Source organism: Schistocerca cancellata, chromosome 1 (genome assembly GCF_023864275.1).
Source record: "Schistocerca cancellata isolate TAMUIC-IGC-003103 chromosome 1, iqSchCanc2.1, whole genome shotgun sequence".
Taxonomy (NCBI): domain Eukaryota; kingdom Metazoa; phylum Arthropoda; class Insecta; order Orthoptera; family Acrididae; genus Schistocerca; species Schistocerca cancellata.
In genome coordinates, this window is record NC_064626.1 from 618,408,872 (window position 1) to 618,431,580 (window position 22,709).

At 39.0% G+C, this 22,709-nt stretch overlaps 1 protein-coding gene across 1 annotated transcript in view; it reads right to left on the reverse strand.

The window, feature by feature from the left end:
- LOC126183074 (FAD synthase-like) overlaps positions 1 to 22,709 on the reverse strand; it is a 112,355-nt gene that overhangs the window by 49,825 nt on the left and 39,821 nt on the right. The window contains exons 5-6 of the mRNA XM_049924905.1: positions 19,338 to 19,481; positions 14,603 to 14,748 (exon numbers count right to left, since the gene is read on the reverse strand). Of these exons, the coding sequence (XP_049780862.1) occupies positions 14,603 to 14,748; positions 19,338 to 19,481 (290 nt within the window). The remainder of the gene's footprint in view (positions 1 to 14,602; positions 14,749 to 19,337; positions 19,482 to 22,709) is intronic.

Below are 22,709 nucleotides of genomic sequence, written 5' to 3' on the forward strand. Positions count from 1 at the left end.
ATGCCAGAAAACTCTTCCAATGATTGTTGCAGAATGTTTGCTTGGTGCATAAAACATGATTCACATGGAAAGGCAATCAGTCATCATTCAGTGCATGTTCAGTTGCAGCACTGTCATGTAAATTCCAGTCTTTGTTGCTGACAAACAGCAGTCGACTTGAGTGCATGAACCAGTGAACCAGGCATCTGCTGTGGAAACCTATACACAGCAATGTTCGCTGAACGACCATTGAGGAGACACTTTTGGTAGCCCCTTGGTTCATCTGGACTATCAAAAGTCATGTCTATCTGCCTATACACATCTCCACAACTGTCCTTGACCCCTTTCTTCTATGGCCCATGCACACCACAGCTGCCTCAGCGCCAGTTTTGTATTGCATCATTTTGTCATGCACAGTGTATTTCAACTACGGTGGCACACAAACAGTTTACAAACTTAGCCATTTCACAAACTCATTCACCCTTGGCCAAAAAGCCAATGATCAGGCTGTTTTGGGTGTCGGATAAATGACTCCATTTCCATATTACAACAACAACTGCACTGCTTTCCGTGTCCCCAGATGCTTTTTGCATGCCGTCATGCTAGTGCTGGCACCGGCCGTTTGTGAATGACTATTGCACACTGACATCAAACATAGGTGATGGTTATGTTAATGTGATTGGATCATGAATCTCATTTGTTTCATTGCAGATATCTGAGGCAGACCATGGTGCAATCTCTAACTTTGCATGAGCAGGCTCAGCTGGCATACAGATACAAAGTATGGTGATCCATGGTACAAGTAAGAGATGGTAGCAAAGTGCGAAATGATCTCGTGCCTTGGTTGGTCCAAAGACCATAAGAAATTTCCAGTCAGACCTACTGGACACAGCTACTGTACCAAATCTTAAGAGAAGCAGTCGACCCTCAGCATCCAGGATGGAGGAGGATGTGCAGATGGTTCAGGAAATACTCATTCAAAATCCACAGAAATCATAAAGAAAGATAGCTTGCAAAGACTGTGATCATAAGTTGGAATATTGGGAGATGATCCTTGCTAGGCATGTAGATTTGTCAAATATTTTTGGCAATCTCCTATGGTCAGTTGAAGCTATGTTTCATGTTGGGAGGTTTGGTCTCCAGCACAGTTGTCAATATCGGGCATCAGAGAATCCAAAGGTGGTTGTTGAACAAAGCCAACATGACACAAATGTCACAGTGTGGTGCGACATGACATCCACAAAAGTTGTGAGTCTGTATCTCATTCGGAACACAATGCATGCTGAGCGGTACCTTGATAAATACCTATTAAAACATTAATTTCCAGTTTGCAACCTAAACCTGTGCAATTGAGACGTAGTGATCTTATACTAATCAAACATTTCAAGTATTTACTTTTTTTATTGGTGTTTTCTGTATATACCATGTGGCCAACACCTTATTACACAGGAGGTACATCTATTAATTAGGAAAACAAAATAATACACAGAGCATATAATTGCTGAAAGCTGGTCATAACAACCCATCATTGTAGTTCCATATGGCACTATCAACTGCCAGATAGTCCATAAGGTAGCATAAAAGCTCTCCATGGTAACAGACTCTCAACTATGTTTATAATTTACAATCTCTTTTAAAAGTCCATGACCATCCTCTAAATTGCTGCACTTTCTGATGGGAAGATAGTGGCGACGCTTGGGAGTAGTAGTTGTTTCAGCTTGCTTAGTATCTAGCATAAAGTAACTTTCTGGTTTAAATAGCTCACACAAAAGGAATATGTTATTTAAATCACCTTCTGAAGTTGAGTCATGTGAATCTATTGAGGAGTTCCTGATGACTTATCCTGCAGAGGTGACTGAGGAAGTTACCATGATGGAAGTGTATCCTAATGATATGACATTAGATGCCAACTATCACATGTGCACTCGTACACCGCACTGTTCTGCAACATACTGCAGAGTATAGCATTGGATCTCAGTTCCACTATGTTTCTTCCAACTTTTCTTTCCATGATTTATATCCCTAACTTTCAGTTTAGGGATGTGGTCAGATGTACTAAAATTGAGATGAAGTACTCAATTTGTGTCACACATTCTACAGGGCGATCCACTTATCCATTTTGTTGTCTGCCTTGATCGACTGGTTAACACATAAGGTTTCCCAAAGCACCTGTCTCATGAAAGTACCATATCCTTGTAAACCAACCATCTTTTGCATAATGTTCATAAGATGCTGGAGGTGTTGAGAGTTGACAATGCACTTATTGTTTCAAATAGAAATAGGATCTTATTCCGTCTTAGATGCCTGATGAACTGAGAAGTTTTCATGATGGCCACTGCTCTGCTGTAACCACTGGCATATCCTCTGTACAGGGAGCGGGTGAGTGTTCTGTATGGAACTCAGAACTCCAGAAGTTGCTAAAAGCAAATAGTTTATAGTTACTTCAACACATTAGAAAATATTTTAATAGGATCTGGCCACTGCATTTGCATATATTGTTGAAAGGCACAGTCACTGAGCAGAGGAATATTTTGTCTGCATATGTACTAGTTCAACAGTTGCCAGCAAAGAACTTTCAATACAGGCAGTACATATGGTGTAAAATACTGAGCTGAAGACTGCCCTTAGATGGAGGTCTTGCTATATACTGTATGGGACATTCATCTCATTGAATAACCAAATTTACACTCATCAAGTGTGAAGCAGGTGATATATACCTGTGACAAAAGTAACTGGGATTCTAAGACAGCATAGCTTATGCATTAGTACATGATTTTGTACATCATCTTTCACAGTTGAGATATCACAAAAAACCGATGAACAATCTGCACCAAATGAATGTGACAAAGCTGTCAAATCCTATCTGAAGCAATCTAAGTGCTACAAAGTAACTAGTTGTCTTCCAGCCTCCATTCCATTAGCGGTTTAATACTCCATTTTCAGAGTTTTGTTGATGCAATAGCACAGAGAAAACGGCATGTAGGACATGGCATGGCCTTCACCTGTTCCTACTTTACTATGAGTACAATGATTTGTGCAGTTATTTCGAAAGAGATTATTCTGTAAGCCACATTTAACTGAAAATATGTTGTAATAACTCCAATTCCAAAGAAAGCATGTTTTGAAATTCTGAAGGTATCAGGAGTAAAATACAGGGAGTGAAAAGCTATTTACAACTTATACAGAAACCATAGGGCAGTTATAAAGAGTCAAGGAGCATGAAAGGAAAGCAGCGGTTGATAAGGGAATGCGACAGGGTTTTAGCCTATCCCAGATATTATTCAATCTGTCCATTGAGCAAACAGTAAAGGAAACAAAAGAAAATTTGGAGATGAAATTAAAGTTCAGTAAGAAGAAAGTTTGTCGATGACATTGTAATTCTTTCCGAGACAGCAAAGAACATCTGAGCAGTTGAATGGAATGGACATCATCTTGAAAAGAGGATATAATATGAACATCAACAAAATCATATCCAGGATAACAGAATATAGTTATAATAGAGATATATTTGAACTAAATAGGGTGATGTTGAGGGAATTAAATGTAGTAGATGAGTTTTACTATTTGGGCAGTAAAGTAACTTATCATGGCCAAAGCACAGAAGATATAAAATGTATGAATAAAATGGCAATGGGAAGGAGAAGAAGAGAAATTTATTAAAATCAAATGTAGATTCAGTTATTAGGAAAACTTTCCTGTAGATATCTGTTCAAATGGCTCTGAGCACTATGGGACTTAACATCTGAGGTCATCAGACCCTTGACTTAGAACTACTGAAACCTAACTAACCTAAGGACATCACACACATCCATGCCCGAGGCAGGATTCGAACCTGTGACCGTAGCAGCAGCGCGGTTCCAGACTGAAGTGCCTAGAACCGCTTGGCCACAGCGGCCAGCTAGATATCTGTCTGGACTGTAGGTGCTACAGAAGAATGTTGATGATTAGATCAGTAGATCATCTAATTAATAAGGTGGTATTGAATAGAACTGATGTTAAAATAAATTTGTGGTACATCCTCACTAAAACAAGGGATCAGTTGACAGGACACATTCTGAGACATCGAGGAATCGCCAATTTAGTACTGGAGGAAAATGTTGGGGATAAAAATCATAGAGGGAGACCACAAGATGAATACAGTAAGCAGGTTTGAAGCATGTAGGTTGCAGCAGTTATTCAGAGATGAAGAGCCTTGCCCAAGATAGAGTAACATGGAAAGCTGCATCAAACCAGTCTTCGATGGATAACCACAACAACACCATATTTCAGATGATGTATTTGCACAAGCATGCGGTAACCAATGTTGTAAAACCTGGAGGTGGTCTTTGCTTGACTGCCAATGGAAGTTCCTTAGTGCTCTCTGCATTACAACAAGGTAAGAACAACTTCTGAGCATCTCTTTGGCATTGTTTCGAGCCTGATTTCTTTCAGGATGAACAGAAAGTGATCACCTGCCATGCTACCAAATGATATTTCTTGAGTGTTAATAGTTGGAGAAGTAATTGTGTGTGCAAAGCCTTGTATCCAGCTGGTGACTTTATCTCCAATGTTGTAGCCATATTTAGGTTTCTACATCTTTTTAACTTTCTGCCATGCACTCATCATGTTAGTGCTGCATTTGAACAAGGCACAGAACAACTTCAGAGCTTCTCTTTTCTGCTGTTTCAAGAACTGCTTAAGCCTGGTGTTGATTTTTTTATTTATTTATTTACACATCAAGTTCCATAGGACCAAATTGAGGAGCAAATCTCCAAGGTCATGAAACGTGTCAGAACATGAAATTACAACATAAAAGTAGTAACACATAAAAATAATACATTTATGAACCCGAAAAAAGTCAAGCCATAAGTTTAAGTAAACAGAGTCAACAATACAATGAGAATCAGCTTAATTTTTCAAGGAACTCTTCGACAGAACAGAAGGAGTGACCCATGAGGAAACTCTTCAGTTTCGATTTAAAGCAACTGGATTACTGCTAAGATTTTTGAATTCTATTGGCAGCTTATTGAAAACGGATGCAGCAAAATACTGCACACCACCTTTCTGCACAAGAGTTACGGAAGTCAGATCCAAATGCATGTTTTATTTCTGCCGAATATTAACTGAGTGAAAGCTGCTTGTTCTTGGGAATAACCTAATATTGTTAACAACAAATGACAGTAAGGAATATATATATTGAGAGGCAAATGTCAAAATACCCAGACTCGTGAACAGAGGTCGACAAGAGGTTAGTTATCTTACACAATTTATTGCCCGAATCGCCTGTTTCTGAGCCAAAAATATCTTTTTAGAATGGGAAGAGGTACCCCAAAATATAATACCACATGCCTTAAGCAAATGAAAATAAGCAAAGTAAACTAATTTTCGTGCTGAACGATCACTCACTTCAGATACCATTCAAATAGTAAAAATGGCAGCATTAAGTCTTTGAACAAGATCCTGAATGTGGGCTTTACACGACAGCTTACTATCTATCTGAACCACTAGAAATCTGAACTGTTCAGTTTCGTTAATCATACGCCCATTCTGTGAAATTAAAACATCAGGTTTTGTTGAATGGTGTGATATAAACTGTAAAATCTGAGTCTTACTGTGGTTTAATGTTAGTTTATTTTCTACAAGCCATGAGCTTATGTCATGAACTCCACTATTTGAAACCGAGTCAATATTGTACACAACATCCTTCACTATCAAGCTAGTGTCATCAGCAAACAGAAATGTTTTAGAGTTACCTGTAATGCTAGAGGGCATATCATTTATATAAATAAGGAACAGGAGTGGCCCCAACACTGATCCCTGGGGCACCTCCCACCTGACAGTACCCTGCTCAGACCCCACATCACAATCACAGCCATTATCAACAATGTGAATAATGACCTTTTGCTCTCTGTTGCTAAAGTAAGAGGTGAAACCTATTGTGAGCAACTCCTCATATTCCCCAATGGTCCAATTTCTGGGGCAATATTTTGTGATCAACACAATCAAACACCTGAGTTAAATCAAAAAATATGACTAGCATACAAAACCTTTTGTTTAATCCATCCAGTACCTCACAGAGAAAAGAGAGTACAGCATTTTCAGTTGTTAAATGACTTCTAAAGCCGAACTGTACATTTAATATCAAATTGATTGACATAAAATGATCAATTATCCTTACATACACAGCCTTTTCAATAACTTTAGCAAACACTGATGGTATAGGAATAGGTCTAAACTTGTCTACATTTTTCCTTTGTCTACATTATTCCTGTCTCCCTTTTAATAAAGTGGCTTTACTACTGAGTACTTCAGGAAACTGACCATTCCTAAAGGAAAAATTACTAATATGAGTAAAAACAGGGTTAACATGTGCAGCACAGTACTTTAATATTCTGCTAGGCATTCCATCATATCCATGAGAGTCCTTAGTCTTCAGTGATTTAATTATTGACTTAATCTCCCCCTTGTCTGTATCACAGAGGAGTATTCCAGACATCAATCTCAGAAAGGCATTTGCCAAGAGAGTTATATGATTCCCTATAGAAACTAAATTTTTATTTAATTCACCAGCAATGCTAAGAAAATAATTGTTAAATACTGTACATATATCTGATTTATCAGTAACAGAAATATTTTTACTATGAACTGACTTTATATTATCAACCTTGTTATGGTTTTAATTTTATCCTGTGAATTAGCTGCTCTATTTACGTACCACATACTCTTTGCCCTCCTAATAACAGTACTATTTGTAATGGGCTACTGTAGATTGATTGTGATTACTTCTAATGTTTTGATACAATTCCTGCTTTGTTCTACATGATATCCTTACCCCACTAGTCAGCCACCCGGGCTGCCTTTTACTGCTAGTACCCCATTTAGAACATTTTAATGGAAAGCAACTCTCAAAGAGCATGAGAAATGTGTTAAGGAAAGCATTATTTTGTCATCTATGTTATCGGCATATAAACACCCTGCCACTCTTCTTCCTTGATGAGGTTTAAAAAAACTCTCTATTGCTGTTGGATTAACTTTCCTGTATAGTTTGTAATTATATGTGACATTTATTTGAGTACAAAAGCCTTTTAGTGTTAAAATTTGTGCATCATGGTTTGAAAGGCCATTCATCCTTTTACTAACATGTTTGTATTTTAGGTACATTCCTTTGTGGACTGCTGTCAGAACTCTCGTATTGCTATTCTAGTTAACACAATAGCCAGAGGTTCTAGCTTATTGTAAAATACTTATTTTATCAAAGGCGGAAAATTTTATTTGGAATTGTTACAGAAACTACTCTCTTCAATATATCTATGAACCACTCATATGCCACACATCCAGTGAGGAGGGAAAGGAAATTGTTCATTTCCTCCTTACCCATGTAAGGAACCTTCAGATTTAGCAACGTCACAATTGCATTTGGATGATCCAGTTATCTGGAGGACACGAATTTGTTGACATAGTGCTCAAAATTATCTGACGCTATGGAGTTTTTCACCAATAACCCATCACATATCAGAGAAAGATGTGAAACCTGATGGAATATAAGCAACTGAATTTGCTTGGTAAGTTGATGGTATCACACAGGCCAAAGTTGTTCTTCTATTAGTGAAATAATTGCTGCAAAATTTTGGTCAGTTGCCTGGGCTTCAACAGCTGTATTACAACTGCCACAAATTAGGTAAGGAGTATCTGTGAAAGTGATTCCTACCATACATCAAATGATGTGCCCAATCTTGATAGGCTGTTAGATTTTTCAACTTTTAATGAAGTACCTGATAGTTTTATATGCAATGCCTCAAGCCAGAGTGTTGATAACACTACAATTACTAGGTTCTACACCTACATACTCTGCTAGCCACTGTACAGTGCATGGCAGAGGATAAATAGGACAGTGTCAACCTCCCTCAATCATTATTAGAGCTTCAGAAAGATAAACACTTATACAGAGATGGGATTAATCATGACTAGAGCTTCAGAAAGATAAAAACTTATCAAGAGATAGGAAACCTCATCACGATCTAATGTAAGAAGGCCAATGTCTACAGTTTTAACCAATAAAACAGATTATTATGCACAAAGTCCAACTTTTTATTCCACAGTATATATTTATTTTGAAAACTACAGTGGTGTAATATAAACAGAAATAACAGTAGGGGAAGTAAATTTCCAAACCAAAAAGAGATGGTATATGTTGACAGGTAATAGTTTCAGTGATGAATTAGGGTTCAGTATTACCTCAAATGACCACCATCTGCAGTATGGTGACATCACTGAGAGATGCCACAATTCGCCAAGGTTTTGAAGACACACAATCTTATTATCCCTATAATCTTAGTGTGGGGACCTATTGGGTATGACATTAAAGTCACCTCTGGTACAGATTCATTGAACTTTACCAGTACAGTGGCATTTCACAGACATATTGCAGCCTTACTTGTTACCTCTCTTGAAATAGCTTCCTGGTACCACCTTTGTATCAATTACGCTCGTTCTCATGCAGTATATGTGTATATGAACTGCCTTCATGGCATTAAGGGACTCCACTGGCCAGCAAAACCCTCACATCTACCCTCCAATAGAACACGTGTGGAACACTTGAACATCAACTCCATCCACTTCAGGAGAGGATACAAAGACTGAGAGAAGTTTGGCATTGTGGCTGCACCTTCTAATAATATGTTCAATATGTAACCACAAAGGCATTTTATTGACAAAAAACACAAACTGTGTACGTTCTACAGCATTTTAGTTCTAGATGATTGAAAACTTTAATCATTTTTTCAAAACCACCTTAAGTAACAAAATAAATTTAAAATTGAAGTTATTTCTTCTGAACAACTGCTTCTGTTCTGCAGAAACATTTTTAATCAAAACCTAGTAGTCTGCCTCTGTGCAGAACAGTAGAAAAATATGTTTATGTTGGTGTTAAAGTCAATTACGTTTCATTAGTAACAAAAGTGTCAAACACTAATATGTTCATTTTCACTCAATTCATGGTTGTCAGCTCTTCCCTGGGCATTTGTCTTAGCAATCCTGCCCCATTCCATACCTGTCTAATTCATTACTCCCATCTGCTAAGGAAGCAAGTTTCTTTCATCATTTGCCTACTTTCACAAGAGCTCCTGATTCAGCCACTCTACTGGACACTGTTTATTAGGGTTGCTGATTACCAGGACCTAGACAATAGCTCTGGACCTAGCTAGGCTTCTACTGGCCTAACCTAACTCTCAGTTCAGACCTTCTCTTTACAATGATAATATCAGAATTCAGTCCCACACACAGTTTGATGGACACACCACTTGTTGATGCACTTCATATTTGAAACACTTGTCAAAAAGTATTCAGAATCATCTGTGTTCCCTCCAACCAGCAAGTGTTTGTGCCATGTGGATACTAACCAAGTTTCAAGCTCCCACCCATTATGGCCAGTATGTTTGGGTGATAACTGAGTTCCATTCCTTTGGATCTTGTCCTGGCCATTTCTCCCACGAGACACAACCAATTCCACATCTCTAGAGAACAAAAATTGTGTTCATGCTAGAGAATACTCGTAAATGAGATAGTGACTTTTTTCTGTATCCCACATTGTGGAATGTTTGTCAGATTTCTATTGTTGAGGCGAATCATCACTAAGAATTCTTACTGCACAGCTCTTTATTTAGTGTCATAATATGAGCAAGCAACTTTTGTTAAGAACTAGTAAATTTTGAGATCATTCAGTTCTCCTTGTTGTAATTATCTGAAGAAATCTGTTGCTTTTCTCAACCCCTTGTGAACATTATTCACCGTGCTGAACCCAACATGCCTGCTCTCATGCCCTCAACTTCAGCTACATTTTTGCGATCATTTTACTAACTTAAGTAGGGACAATTTCTCACACTGGTGATACAACAATTAACTCAGGTGACTAAATCTAAAAATTCAGCATTTTGATGGCCACCTCATAGCATCAGCAGTGCATTCAGACTCCCCATCGCATGCTTCACACCACAAACTATTTCTATTGTGTGTGCTTAGCATGTTTTCCCCCTCTCAAACTAACAACCATGGCTTCCACCACCAGCCCAACCAATGCCTCACCACCTGTGGTTGCCACTCTAGAAACCCCCATCATCGCTGATCTGATCAACAGTCCAGCCTCTGGTACCGCACTCCAATTCCACCTGGCTGCACCACAGCTCATCTACAGCCCTTTGATCACCGGGACCCACACCTGCAGTTTTCCTTGCTGACGCCATCTTCACTGGCTGCAGTATCACCCATGATGATGCGAAGTTCCCAATGGTGATCAGCCACTTCAAGGTAAAATACATGAAGGAGGCCCGCAATGGTCATCTCGCCATTCCCCAGCCACTGACTGCTAAAGACACTCCACTGTCACCTTGTGATGCAACTCGTGTCCTCCAAGATGCAGCACGTTTGGGTCCTTCCTCTCCTCAAGCAGTGCGGAAAGCAGTAACCCTCACAACGACTCCGCCACATCCACATGATGGAATAACACGGGCTCTCTGACAGTTTCCTGCACAACTTCTGACTAGCTTGCCTTTTGGACCCAATATAGACAGCTGTGGCTTTGCATGCCGATCCCTCCCTCAATGATGCCACCAACCCCACTGACAGGGTATAGGAGACACTGGTCTCCCTGCCTGCCACTGCCCCCTTCACTTGGCACCTGCACTCCCATTCGACTCTGCCAGCCAGCCAACAAACTGACAGCCACCCCATCAAGAATTGACACTCATTGCTCAATGCGGAGATGTCACCAGCCACTTCTCACTCCAGTGACCCGCAGCACAGCACCCAATACTCTTGAATATATGACACCCTTGTCGGTCTATTGCAGGCATGATAATGCTACAGGCTACCATCGCCCACCTTGAGATCAACTGACACCACCTGACAGCACAATGATGGCTACCACTGTCACAGCTCCAGCCACCATGCCAATGCCTCTTACGGCATGGCTGGTCTCTGTTAGTACCACGAGTTCTTAAGCCCAATACTGCTAACTGCATAGAGCCCCGCTCTTGATCCCCAAATTCTAACATCTGTCAGAACGAGGCATGCCTGGCTGCTGTTCAGTCTGCCAGTGCTTGTTTGTCTGCAATGCCTCCGCACCACACGATTCCTGATCAACACTGTCTATCTCCCCATGTGGCTTGGATGGGACCCAAGAGCTGCCTCAGCTATCTTCCTGATGGCAGCGAACAACTTTATCATTACCACCTATGGCGAACATCATCATGCCCTGGAATGGGTCCTCTCCTGTCAACATGAACATCACCAACCCCAATAATGGAGCAGACTTCATTGAACACTATTGTCTGCTCCATGACATCACCAGCCAGCAGCTCATCCACAGCAATACCAAGAAATCAACTAAGAAAAAGTGCACAACCCACTTCACCATTTTCTTCCATGTGAAGAAGGTGGCATTCTTTGGCCACATGCCGACCTCCTGGCACAGTTTTTTGCTCTTACATGCCCCTCCAGTGCATAATTCGAGGTTTCCAATTAAACTGTCTGTTGCCATGCCTGGACCACCTGTATTCTGCTGGTTACAGCCTCTACCTCCAGATGAGCTCTAGATGAGCTGACCACCACTGGCTTGTTGCATCCTTCAAAGAGCCCTTGGGTGTCCATCCTTCAACTTGTCAAGAGTAGGATGGTTCTTGGCACTCAAGGTGTGGTTAGTGAGTGCTAAACATCTGTACCATTCCCAACTGATTACCGGTGTCACTCCTATGCAGCTAAACCACTATGCACAATTTTTTTAAACTGCATCAAGCATTTCTTCCAGATCCCTCTCAAACATGAGGATATCCAGAAGACCATCTAGATCACACCCTTCAGCCTGTACAAAAACATCTTTATGACCTAGCCTTTTTTAATGCTGCCCAAATATGGCAGCACTTTCTGGGCAGTATGCTGCAAGGCTTGCCCTGGTGTTTTGTCTCTTGGATGACATCCTCAATGTCTCTGTGATGTTCGAAGAATCCAGCAAGTAACTCCAGATTATCCTTGAGTGCCTCCAGGAAGCTGGCATCGTCGTAAACAGAGCAAAGTGCAGTTTTAGTGTCAGCGAGGTGGTATTCCTGTGCCATAATATCTGTGCCATAATATCTCTGCCATCGATTTTTGTCCACTGCCCAACAATATGTGAGGTATCCTAGATTTCCCACACTCTGACACATTCAAGGACCTCCATCATTTCCTTGGCATGTTAAACTTCTTCAACTGCCACCTAAGGAATGCCACTCCTGCACAGGAGCCACTCACCACAGCCCTTCATGGTGTGAAAACAAAGGGGTTCAAAAGCCTGTGTCTTGGACACTACAAATGGAAGTCAGATTTGTTGCCACCAAGTGCGACTCAGCAAACACTACCTTGCTTTCCTTCCCCCACCCCTATTTGCTACTGTGATCGATGCCAGTCAGATTGCCTGCAACGGCACCTCAGCAGCAACTGGCAGCCACTAACTTTTCTCTCATCCACGCTCTCTGCCATCTAATGGCACTGGAGCACATATGACAGAGAGCTACTTGCCCTCTAAACGGCAATAAAATATTTTTGGCCATCAGTGGAGATCGGTCCTCCACAGTCTTCACCAAATCCAAGTGCTCCCTAAAAACATTGACCAATCCCCTCCCTGTCACTTCCAGTAACAGTTGTTCATATTCAAGTTTACTACAAACATAAGCTGCATTACTGAAATGATAAAAATAGTCACTGACTGTCTAAGGTCCAGTGTTGATTCATCCTTTGAAGGCACTCAGTGCCGTCCATGGTCACAACCTGATATTCACCCACCTCTGCTTGGATGCCACTTCTGGTCTCCACCTTCAATATACATCAGTCCCCGATTCAGACTGCAGTATTTGGTGTAACATATCCACCAGCTCAGCACACTCATTCCTCCCCACTACCTTCCCCAAGGCGACATCTGAGCAGTTACACAACCTGGTGCACCCCAGCATGTGCATTTCTACCACTCTGGTGATGCACCGTTTCATGTGGCCAAGTATTCAGGGGGACTGCAAGACCTGAGTCCATACCTGCCTAGCCTGTTGGCGTGCCAAAGTCCATCACCATATATACACCCCTGACACTGCCTGCATAGATGTCAGGCATCACTTCTCCGACATTCACATGGACATTGGTGACCCCTTTCCTTCCTCTGACAGCTGCTGTTATTCCCACTGGCCTCGGGCAATGCCAATACCTGATGTTACTGTTGTCACAGTAGTCACCCCCATAGTGACCACCATCTTTGTCTCCAAGTGGATTGTCTGTTTCAGCTGCTCACATCATATCACAACAGACTGTGAGCATCAATTCACATATTCCCTTTTTCGCAAGTTGATGGACCTCTGCCATGCTGCCAACAGCTGTGTCATCATTGATACTGCTTGAAGCACCCCTTTGCCATGAACCCCCCCCCCCCCCCCTCCCCGCCCCGGACACAATTCTACTGCAGCTCCACCGAGGACAGGGCCAGAAACCAATCACGCTATGCCAGCACTGCTCCCACTCTTGATTCAATTCTGTCGTGCAACTGGACACCTGTTTACTACAATAGCGACTACAGGGTCCTAGACAACAGCACCAGATCTAGCTAAGCTTCTGCTGGCCTAACCTCATCCTCAGTTCTGATCTTCCCTCCAGATTTTGCTCACCTAACATCATCCTCAGTTCTGATCTTCCCTCCATTGCTCCTGCCCATTCACCATGGCATACATGCCACATGGCCACTTTATATTCCACACACTCATTGCAAAGTACTGTGACGCACCCACATATTGCCCAGGTTGTTTTAACTATGGTGCATGTGGGTAGGCCCATATCTTTCCATTTCTACTATGCTGCAGAAGTTTCACTGGAAAGCCCTTACACACACTCCATATAGTCCTGAACTCTCCCCATGCAGTTTGCATATTTTTGGAGCCCTCAGGAAAGATATTTGTAACCACTGATTTGCTTTGGATGAAGAAGACTATATGCCTGGCTACAATCATGGTTCTATAGGAAGCTGCAAACATTTTTCCATGAAGGCATTGGCTGTTTTGTCTCACAGTTGGATAAATTTATTAACAGTTACGGTGATTACTTTTGAAATAATAAACAGTTTACTTACTTTTTTCCACGTGTCTCATTTTCATTTGACTGTCCCTTCTATTTTTTGGGATGAGTCAGCAAAAGGACACTATTCTTTCTGTCCTGCTCTTTACTTAATGTTATCATATCAGCAAGTGAATTTTGCTACAAACTATTAAATTTTGAGATCATTCAGTGCTCCCTGTTGTAATTTAGTTATTTGAATGAATTTTGCTTAACCCCCTGTGAACATATTCACCGTGTGGTACCCAATATACCCGTTCTCATGCCCTCCACTTCAGCTAAATGTTTGTAAGTATTTTATTATGTTAGGTAGGGGTACTTTCCTACAATGCCACTGTGCTACTTAGGAACTCAGAAATAACCAGCATGTTGTTCTATATGCAAATAAATCACATATGACTTTTCTACGTCATTCTGATATACATTGTGTTGGTAGTCTATGGAACACAGAAATAACCAACCGACCAATCTGATTAAGACTGTAAGATGATGTGATGTACTTGTAATTTAAGTAAACACAACAAACCTGTGATAAAATTTTGGATATGAGCCAAAAGATACCATTGGAAATAATTTCACAGCTTGATTAAGTTTCTCTGTCACAGCAACCTCATTTGCTGACAGGTAGAGTTCTTTCACATGTGCATGTTTGTTTTTACTACCAAACAGATCCTGAAAAAGTAAATCAAGAAATGCCATGTAAAATTAAAATAGGACATTTGTAACAGATTATTCATTTTTCATTTCACTAAAGTGGAGAACAACTGACAATTAGAGAGAGAGGAAAAAAAAACAGATTTTACAATACATTTGGTTCCTGATACTGCAGTAACATGGGTATGGAGCATGTTTCTAAGGCTATATGATCACCTTCCACACGTTACAGTGAACAAAATAGGTGAAATATCATCAATATTATCAAAATAAGTATTAGGGAAACCAGGTAATACACATGTAACTAATTCTGACAATGTGTGCAGGGGCACCCACAAAGGGATGTGGAGTAGGAGTAAGGTGATGGTACTGGGTGGATGCAGAGCTCCATCCCCTCCCTTCCCTGCTGGCTGTAAGCATAGCCAAGTTTTCATTTTTAATCATCAGACGAAATTGGTTTGATGTTGAAGCTGTAAACTGAAAATAAACCTGATTGTTGTATGTATCAATACCACTTTACTTCACTCAAATCCACCTGTGGGATGTGGGAACAACATAGTGATCAAACAGCTATCTTAGTGAATTTACAGGCATTCAAGAATTACACATCTTCCCTGTGACTATTATAAATGGATTTTATTATTTGCAAAATTAATTTTACTGACAGACATCCAGTACCTGCATACAAATGACTCACATACTTGTTTTGCAAATGTGAGAAAACAACTGTCACAAGAAAACAGGAGCAGTTACAGTATTTGGAGCAGACAGATCACCTAGTGCCCAACCAAGGGAACTGTACCGCACACATAGATGGCAGTAGTGAGCTGATGGGCTCTGTTTGTTCATGAAGCGAGAAACAGAATGACAAGGTCACATAAAACTAACGGACAATGTATTAGGAAACAACACTTGCTGGGCACAGTTCTGCAATACGAGCAAGCATTGTTTTATGTCTCACAGGCTCACATTGTTTGTGCATCTGATTATACTTTCCTGGTTGTGTGGCTTATGTGTGATGTTAATTCCTGCTACTTTCTCATTTCAATAATAACGACCACTTGGTTGAGTGAAGCAAAAATTGATCATTTCTTGGTACCATCTTCAGCTCTAGTGAATCAACTTCAAGGACTGTAATGGCTCTGAGAAAATATTTGAGGAACTATTGTTGAATGTAATCTAACTTCTGCAAACTTGATTTCTGAAATAATTATTTTTCTTTTCTACAACCAAACATCATAGGTTGTGTGCAAATGCAGCATTCATGAGAAACTGTTGTCAAATACATATTGCAAACACTAGGGGAGAGCTGTTCTATTTTGGAGCCAGGAAACAGCATAGTACCATAATGGTCAATAAACAAATAGGCATAATAAACTAAAATGAAAAACACTGGTTAATAAGATTATGAAGACATGGTGGTAATTACTTTATTTAATAAAAAACATATAAATTAAAATAGGCTACAAATATCTTCAATGTAGCAAACAATATTTGAGATGAAGAACTCCGAATAATGGGGTGCATGCATTTTCTGGTGTCAGCCGGCACCTTGCCACACCCCTATTTCAGCTAGAGAATAACAGAAAATAGCCCAGTTAATTGCAATTGTTGATGTGTGAGTTATGTGACAGGCACTGTGATTGGCAAGTTTCAACACGCTGCAGTCAATTTTTTAGCTGTCATATCTAGGAAGTTCACCTGCTGTTCTCCAAATATTCTGCTTATTAGGAAGTTATGAATCAAAAAATGGAAGGCATCAATGGAGAAATAAGAATTCACGATTGTTTTGTTGTGTGAACCACTTGCTGTAATTTCTCCTTACTGAGATAATTAAAGTCTGCTACAGAGTTTTATATAATTTTCCTGTGATGTGTGCATCTGATTCACAGCTGTATATACTTATTTATTTACTTATGAATATAATAGAAAGAAACATTCCACATGGGAAAAATATATTAAAGTGGTTTGGAAGAAAATTACGTATTATTGAGTATATACAGGCAGGATAAATTGTATGGTAGATTACGGAAAAAAGGGAAGATGAATACAAAGTGAAACTACTTGCACACACTGGTTTGGAAGTAAATTATGTATTATTGAGTATATACAGGCAGGGTAAATTGTATGGTAGATTACGGAAAAAAGGGAAAGTGAATACAAAGAGAAAATACTTGCACAAACAATATATTTATTTACTTAGTATGTTGCTATAATCACATCATTACAATAGCTGTCTACAGAAACTTAGCAGAAACAACCAACAGGAAAACTACAAAAAAGGCAAAAGCTTGATGAATAGCAAACAATCTTAAACAGAAAGGTTACCTTGTTCAAGAGACATGAGTAATTTCTGTGAAGAATTCTCATCTTTGAGTGTTTCTGAAAACAGTAATGCAGAAAGAAAATATAAATGCTGCTTTACACCCTTGTGGAAGTAGTGGTTTGAGGATTGATTTGAGAAAAGGTTGATGCCTTCAAGAAAAAAAGGTAAATTCCTCATTACTCACTCTCAGCTGAAAAAATAGTCGAGCAAAAACAGCTCAAGTATGATAAAAATGCATCTAGTCATCAGAATATTACTCTGTAAATTACAGTCTTTAATGAGTTGACGATTTTTTGTGGTGACCCCCCCCCCCCCCCCTTCCACCCTCTGACCCAAGAAAAAGTAATCATATGGGTACATGAATACAATAGAATATAAGTTTACTGTGTCATAACATACTATTTCAAGTCAGCGACTTAATGTACAGGAGACTCGTCAAAACACAAAAACTGGTTTACAATTTTTTTTCATAATATCAGTAATATAATATACTGTACCAGATAGTTAATTAATTAAGCAATTAATAATTTTTCTTTGAAAGTAACCAACTTTTAAAAATTAACAGTCATAAGTACTTGCTTTCTCCAGCTCAAATTTTCATGTTGTCATTCATGAATTCTTTTATTGAGTAAAACATTTCAACACTAGTTTCTTATATAAGGTTTTTTCAGTGTTCCTAAATTTATACTGAGCAATTCTCTTCCTTTCACTTTGTTATAAATTTCCATGGCCACATAACGTGGAATTTGAACATGAAGTTTTAAATGGTGGATGGGCAGCATAAAATTATTTTCTACAAATAAGTCAGGGTTACTGTGTACAAAGATAATCAGCTCGTAGATGTATAGTGAGGGAACACTTAATATACTTAGATTATGACATGATTTTCTTTGCTCTACATTGTGTATATTTCAAAATACGTGTGTCTTGTTGAAGTTCTGAGCTGTCAGAAATTAGATGTAACTTGTTGATCAACTTGGGCAAAATTTCCAGCTTAATTTGCAGAAGTTTTTCTTTAGTGACAATTATTATACTGAATCCATCTAAATTATTCCACAGGTCACCTTTGCAACATCAGTTTTTGGTTTTCTTTCATTCTTTTATATATCTTAAAATTTCTTTGTAAGAACTAAAACAGTCAATTACTGACACAACTACTTAATTGGATACAAAAAAAATTTACTCACCAAGCAATGGCAGAACACACACACAATAGACGATTGTAACTGGCAAGCTTTTGGAGCCAGTGGCTCCTCCTTCAAACAGAGAGAAAGAAGAAGGGTGAAGGAAAAGGACCGGAGAGGTCTAGGAAAAGGGGTAGACTTCGGGAAAGTCACCCAGAACCGCAGGTCAGGGAAGACTTCGTACAGGATGAGGAGGAAAGACTGACTGCTGGGGAGTGCATCGGACGAGATTTGAAAACCTGAGAGCTTAAAGGTAGAAGACAGGCTAACATGCAGACTGAGATTACTGCTTGAACATCATGCATGAGTTAATAAGAGTGTAAACCTAAGTACATTGTACGTAACAGAGGTGGGATGGGCAGGGGTGTGTTGAAAAATTTCTTTAAATTCATCTCATTTTCCAAAATTATTTGACACAATGAAAACAAAGCTAAGGTAAACTGAACTACTCCATCGAAACATTAAGTCTCTGTATCAAAACAGAGATCATCATCATCATAACAGTGACGCATCATACAAAAGGATTCTGGTGCAAAGAAAGATTGTTTGTAACATATTTCTAACTGGTTTAACTCCATAAGTTGAAAATACCCTTCTACTAAAGATTGGATGTCAGTGTTATGTGGTAAGGTAGAGGTGTTAATTAAAGCACTACTGTGTAATTTTGTTACCATTACAAGAACAAATTAATTCTGATGTCACATTTTTAAATTTATTTTGCTGTCCTTCAAGAGTATACATAGGACTCTTTGATTTACAGATGTCTCAATCATGTGGTGACAGTTTATGTAAACTCTAACTGCCTTAAAAGCAGACACAAGATGAATGCGTTCCTTAACTACTACCAGATTTCAACTCAGACTTTTTATTTATAACCAGATTTTAGTCAGAAAGTCAATTTCACATCATAGTTTATTCTCAGACATATTACTACAGTCAATATTACATACATACAAAAGCTGTAAATTTAAGAATACATATGTCATATTAAAAAGAAATGTAGCTTCATATTACATGGATAATATGAAACATTACCTGTCACATGATTCATGTATTCTAAAATTTTCAATTTAGATATACATTTTTTGTTTCTTTACCTTGTAAAGAATTGTAAACAGCCTCTCCAACAGTTCTGGTACGCCTGGGAAAATGTAGACATTGTTCACAGACACACAAGGATAGAGTGTGTGACGTCCACGTAACTCATCAAAGCCAAAATTCAGCTTTGCTGACTTAGGTACCTGGATAAAATTTGAGAGAACTCTCTGCTAAGTATGAAGTACATCTTAGATAAGCAAATTTTAGATCACTCCAATCACCAAGAATCGTCATTCATTTACATAATGCAATGTTATTTGCAATGGTTTTATAAACATTTAGCAATGATGTCTCATAACAGAAGTCCACAGACGTAAGTCTATAAATGTTGTAGATTAAGACACAAACAAATAAAAAAATAAGAAAAACATAAAAGTGCTTTACATAAATCATTTCAACAGCACAAACAACTAAAAAATAATTAAGAAAACCGTAAAAGTGCTTTACATAAATCATTTCAGCAGTGTGAAGAGAGTAATGGTTGACTTTGTTACCCTTTATAACAAATCAGCTAAATCAAACAACAAAGGCAGGAAGATCTTACAGAGCCATACAATGCAGGTGTGGTGTATGGAAGAATCCTAATTCTTGTGACAGCTATATTGCAACAAATATATTACATTCCAGTTAATCGTCACCAACATTTTGGCAGTAATTATCTGTAGTCTGTTTTTCTGAATGCTTTCCTTTGTTGTCTGCAATGTTGTAGTTTCGCCTATCTTGGGTTTAAAGTATGGAGCAGAAGCAGGGTGCAATGCATATTGTGGACTGGGAAAGATGTGGTATATTACACAACAAAATATTGGCTACACTGTGCTATTTTACCCAGCTGTATTGCCATTAACTATTTTAAATCTGTACCCACAACAAAAAACTGAGAGTTAACTTGTTTATTTCAGTTGGAAGAGTACAAATCGCTATATCAATACAAAATTTAAAGTTGGAATCAAAGTTTCACCTTGTCACTTGCTGCCTACATAACTTCTTTATGAACTTACACGGGAGGCATGTCCACAAAGTGAATGCCATTTCATTCTACTGCCACTGCAGCACTAATGTTACAGTTCTGCACAATTCATACTTGTCTCCCTGGTTCATTCTTTCCCCTGAGGCTACAGCTAGATTGGGCTATGAGTATTACATTTGTAAGTAATTGATCAAAATGTTTAAGACAATTTCAAAATCCAGTGATGGTAAAGTTCACTCTGTAATACAGTTATGGTACGTAATTCAAAACAAAAGGCATGGAATGTGCAAAGGTTTGTTTTTAGTTTAAGTTTTGTTTTTAATTGAAGTTAATTCATTGTGATCTTCAGCTTGGAGTAGTCTCCGAATCCCCAACTAGTTAAATATTCTTCTTACCTGTAGAATAACTTAATTTTTCCTAAAAACCAGGAGTTGGCAATTCCAATCTTTTAAGGCTTTTATTGTGCCTTTAAATACAACACATATTAGACGATTAAGTATCTCATTACAGGGGACTTTCTGTGTAACAAATAACAAGCTTTTTTCGTTACATAAATGTATACTTTATTGATATAAACTTCTGGTCATTGGTATTCCTTGCAGCATGACCGCCGCAGAAGATCTTTGCCGTATTTGACTACTCTGCCACCAGGACACCAAATATGTCTTCAACTCTCTTGTAACAGCACGGCAACCACGTGGAACACCCCATACAAATAATAAAATACACAAAACAGGACTTCTCCCTTAATAAATCTTCTTACATAATAATTAAAGCTTTATATTCTAAACAATTATCCTGTATAACAAAAATCACACAATTCTAGCAATAAAGCTTGTTCATTTATATTCAAAATTAGTACAAAATTTCACTTCCACTGAACAAAATTATTTACTTCCAAAATTTGGCTACAAAATATCTCACACCTGTCGGCCCGTATAAATGAATTAGCATTGTCTCATAATCCTTTTTTTTTTTTTTTTAGTATGTGTGTAATTAATAAAAGGTAATTCCATATACTGTAATGTTTTGTAATATACGGTTCAAATCCATCATGCACACAATTAATGAAAATATGTCTTTAAAATCTTAATATGGTAGCAATGCAACTATTGCAATTGGATACTGGGAAGATAGAACCTGTACCCCACTGGGGGAAGAAAGAAAGGAAAAGGAAGAACTAGGAGTGTAAGGACTGAAGGAGGACAAAAGATAGCCCCACAAAGACAGGTACCCCCCCCCCCCCCCCCGCCCCCCCGCCCACAACACACACACAACACATAGGACTACGTTCCTGGGGGGTCTCTTCACTGGTGGGCTGGAGAATAGAGGGGTTCGTCAATTCTACAGAATTGACACCACCAGCTTCACCACCCCAGGCTCCGAAATATGGTCCCTATCACCTACTACAGACTGCCGATGGAAAGAATGGTGCAGTTATCCAGCAGTTTGTTTTCTGGGGAGAAACAAGAGAATAATTAAACCTAAGACTATTTTAGTAAATCATACACTTGCTTATTCGAAGGTTCCAGAGACAATTGATCATTTTTGTAGAATGGGAATGGATTCGACTTAACAACTAAGTATAACTAAAAAAGCAGTGTTCAGCAGAGGCTGTTTTCATTGGCAGCATCTGTCTTTGTAAAGGGCATAGAAAAGTTGGTTTCCTGCTGCGAAAAATGTCTGAAGAATAATGGCAATTATGTAGCAAAATAGTTTAAAAAATGCTCTTTCTTGTAAAAATAAACTTTGGTTTGGAAAAAATGTTTTCATGAGATTTTTTTCCAAACATGTCTCATACATCATACGTATGGAACTGAAAAATTCGCAATAAATGCAAGTACAGATGCACGTTCTGCCTCAAAATGCAAAGACACATGATTACCTAATAACATACACACTGTGTATTGCAACACAGGATATGCCTGTGGGACCTAGCATCTTTCACAAAGCAATGCAATCATCTGCTACCTCAAGTTCAAAAGTTGGCACAATTTGGACACTTTAACATGGTAGTTTTAAGTGGCATGTATTTTGAGCTGTGGTTGCATCAAATATCAGTAGTGGTCGGACATGAACTACCTCATTTATGACAATGTCAACCTCAGCAAGCAACTGCAAGATAGCACTTACCAAATGCTTTTTGTTGTTCATTGTTTTCGTTTCTTAATCTGGAGTGAGTGAAGCGACTAATCCTCTCCATCACAGAGTTTTACTACGATCCTCACAACCCTGACAATAGGTCAGTTCTACTTTTGCAGATAAGAACATACATGTGGCTGACTGCTCTACGAGAGGGAGGTGGGGCTTGTTTCACTGCATTGCTCCCCTCACCAGAAATCATACTCCTGATTTGCTTACACTCACAGCCAACTGCCAGTTTATAGTGTCCGCACTCTACACT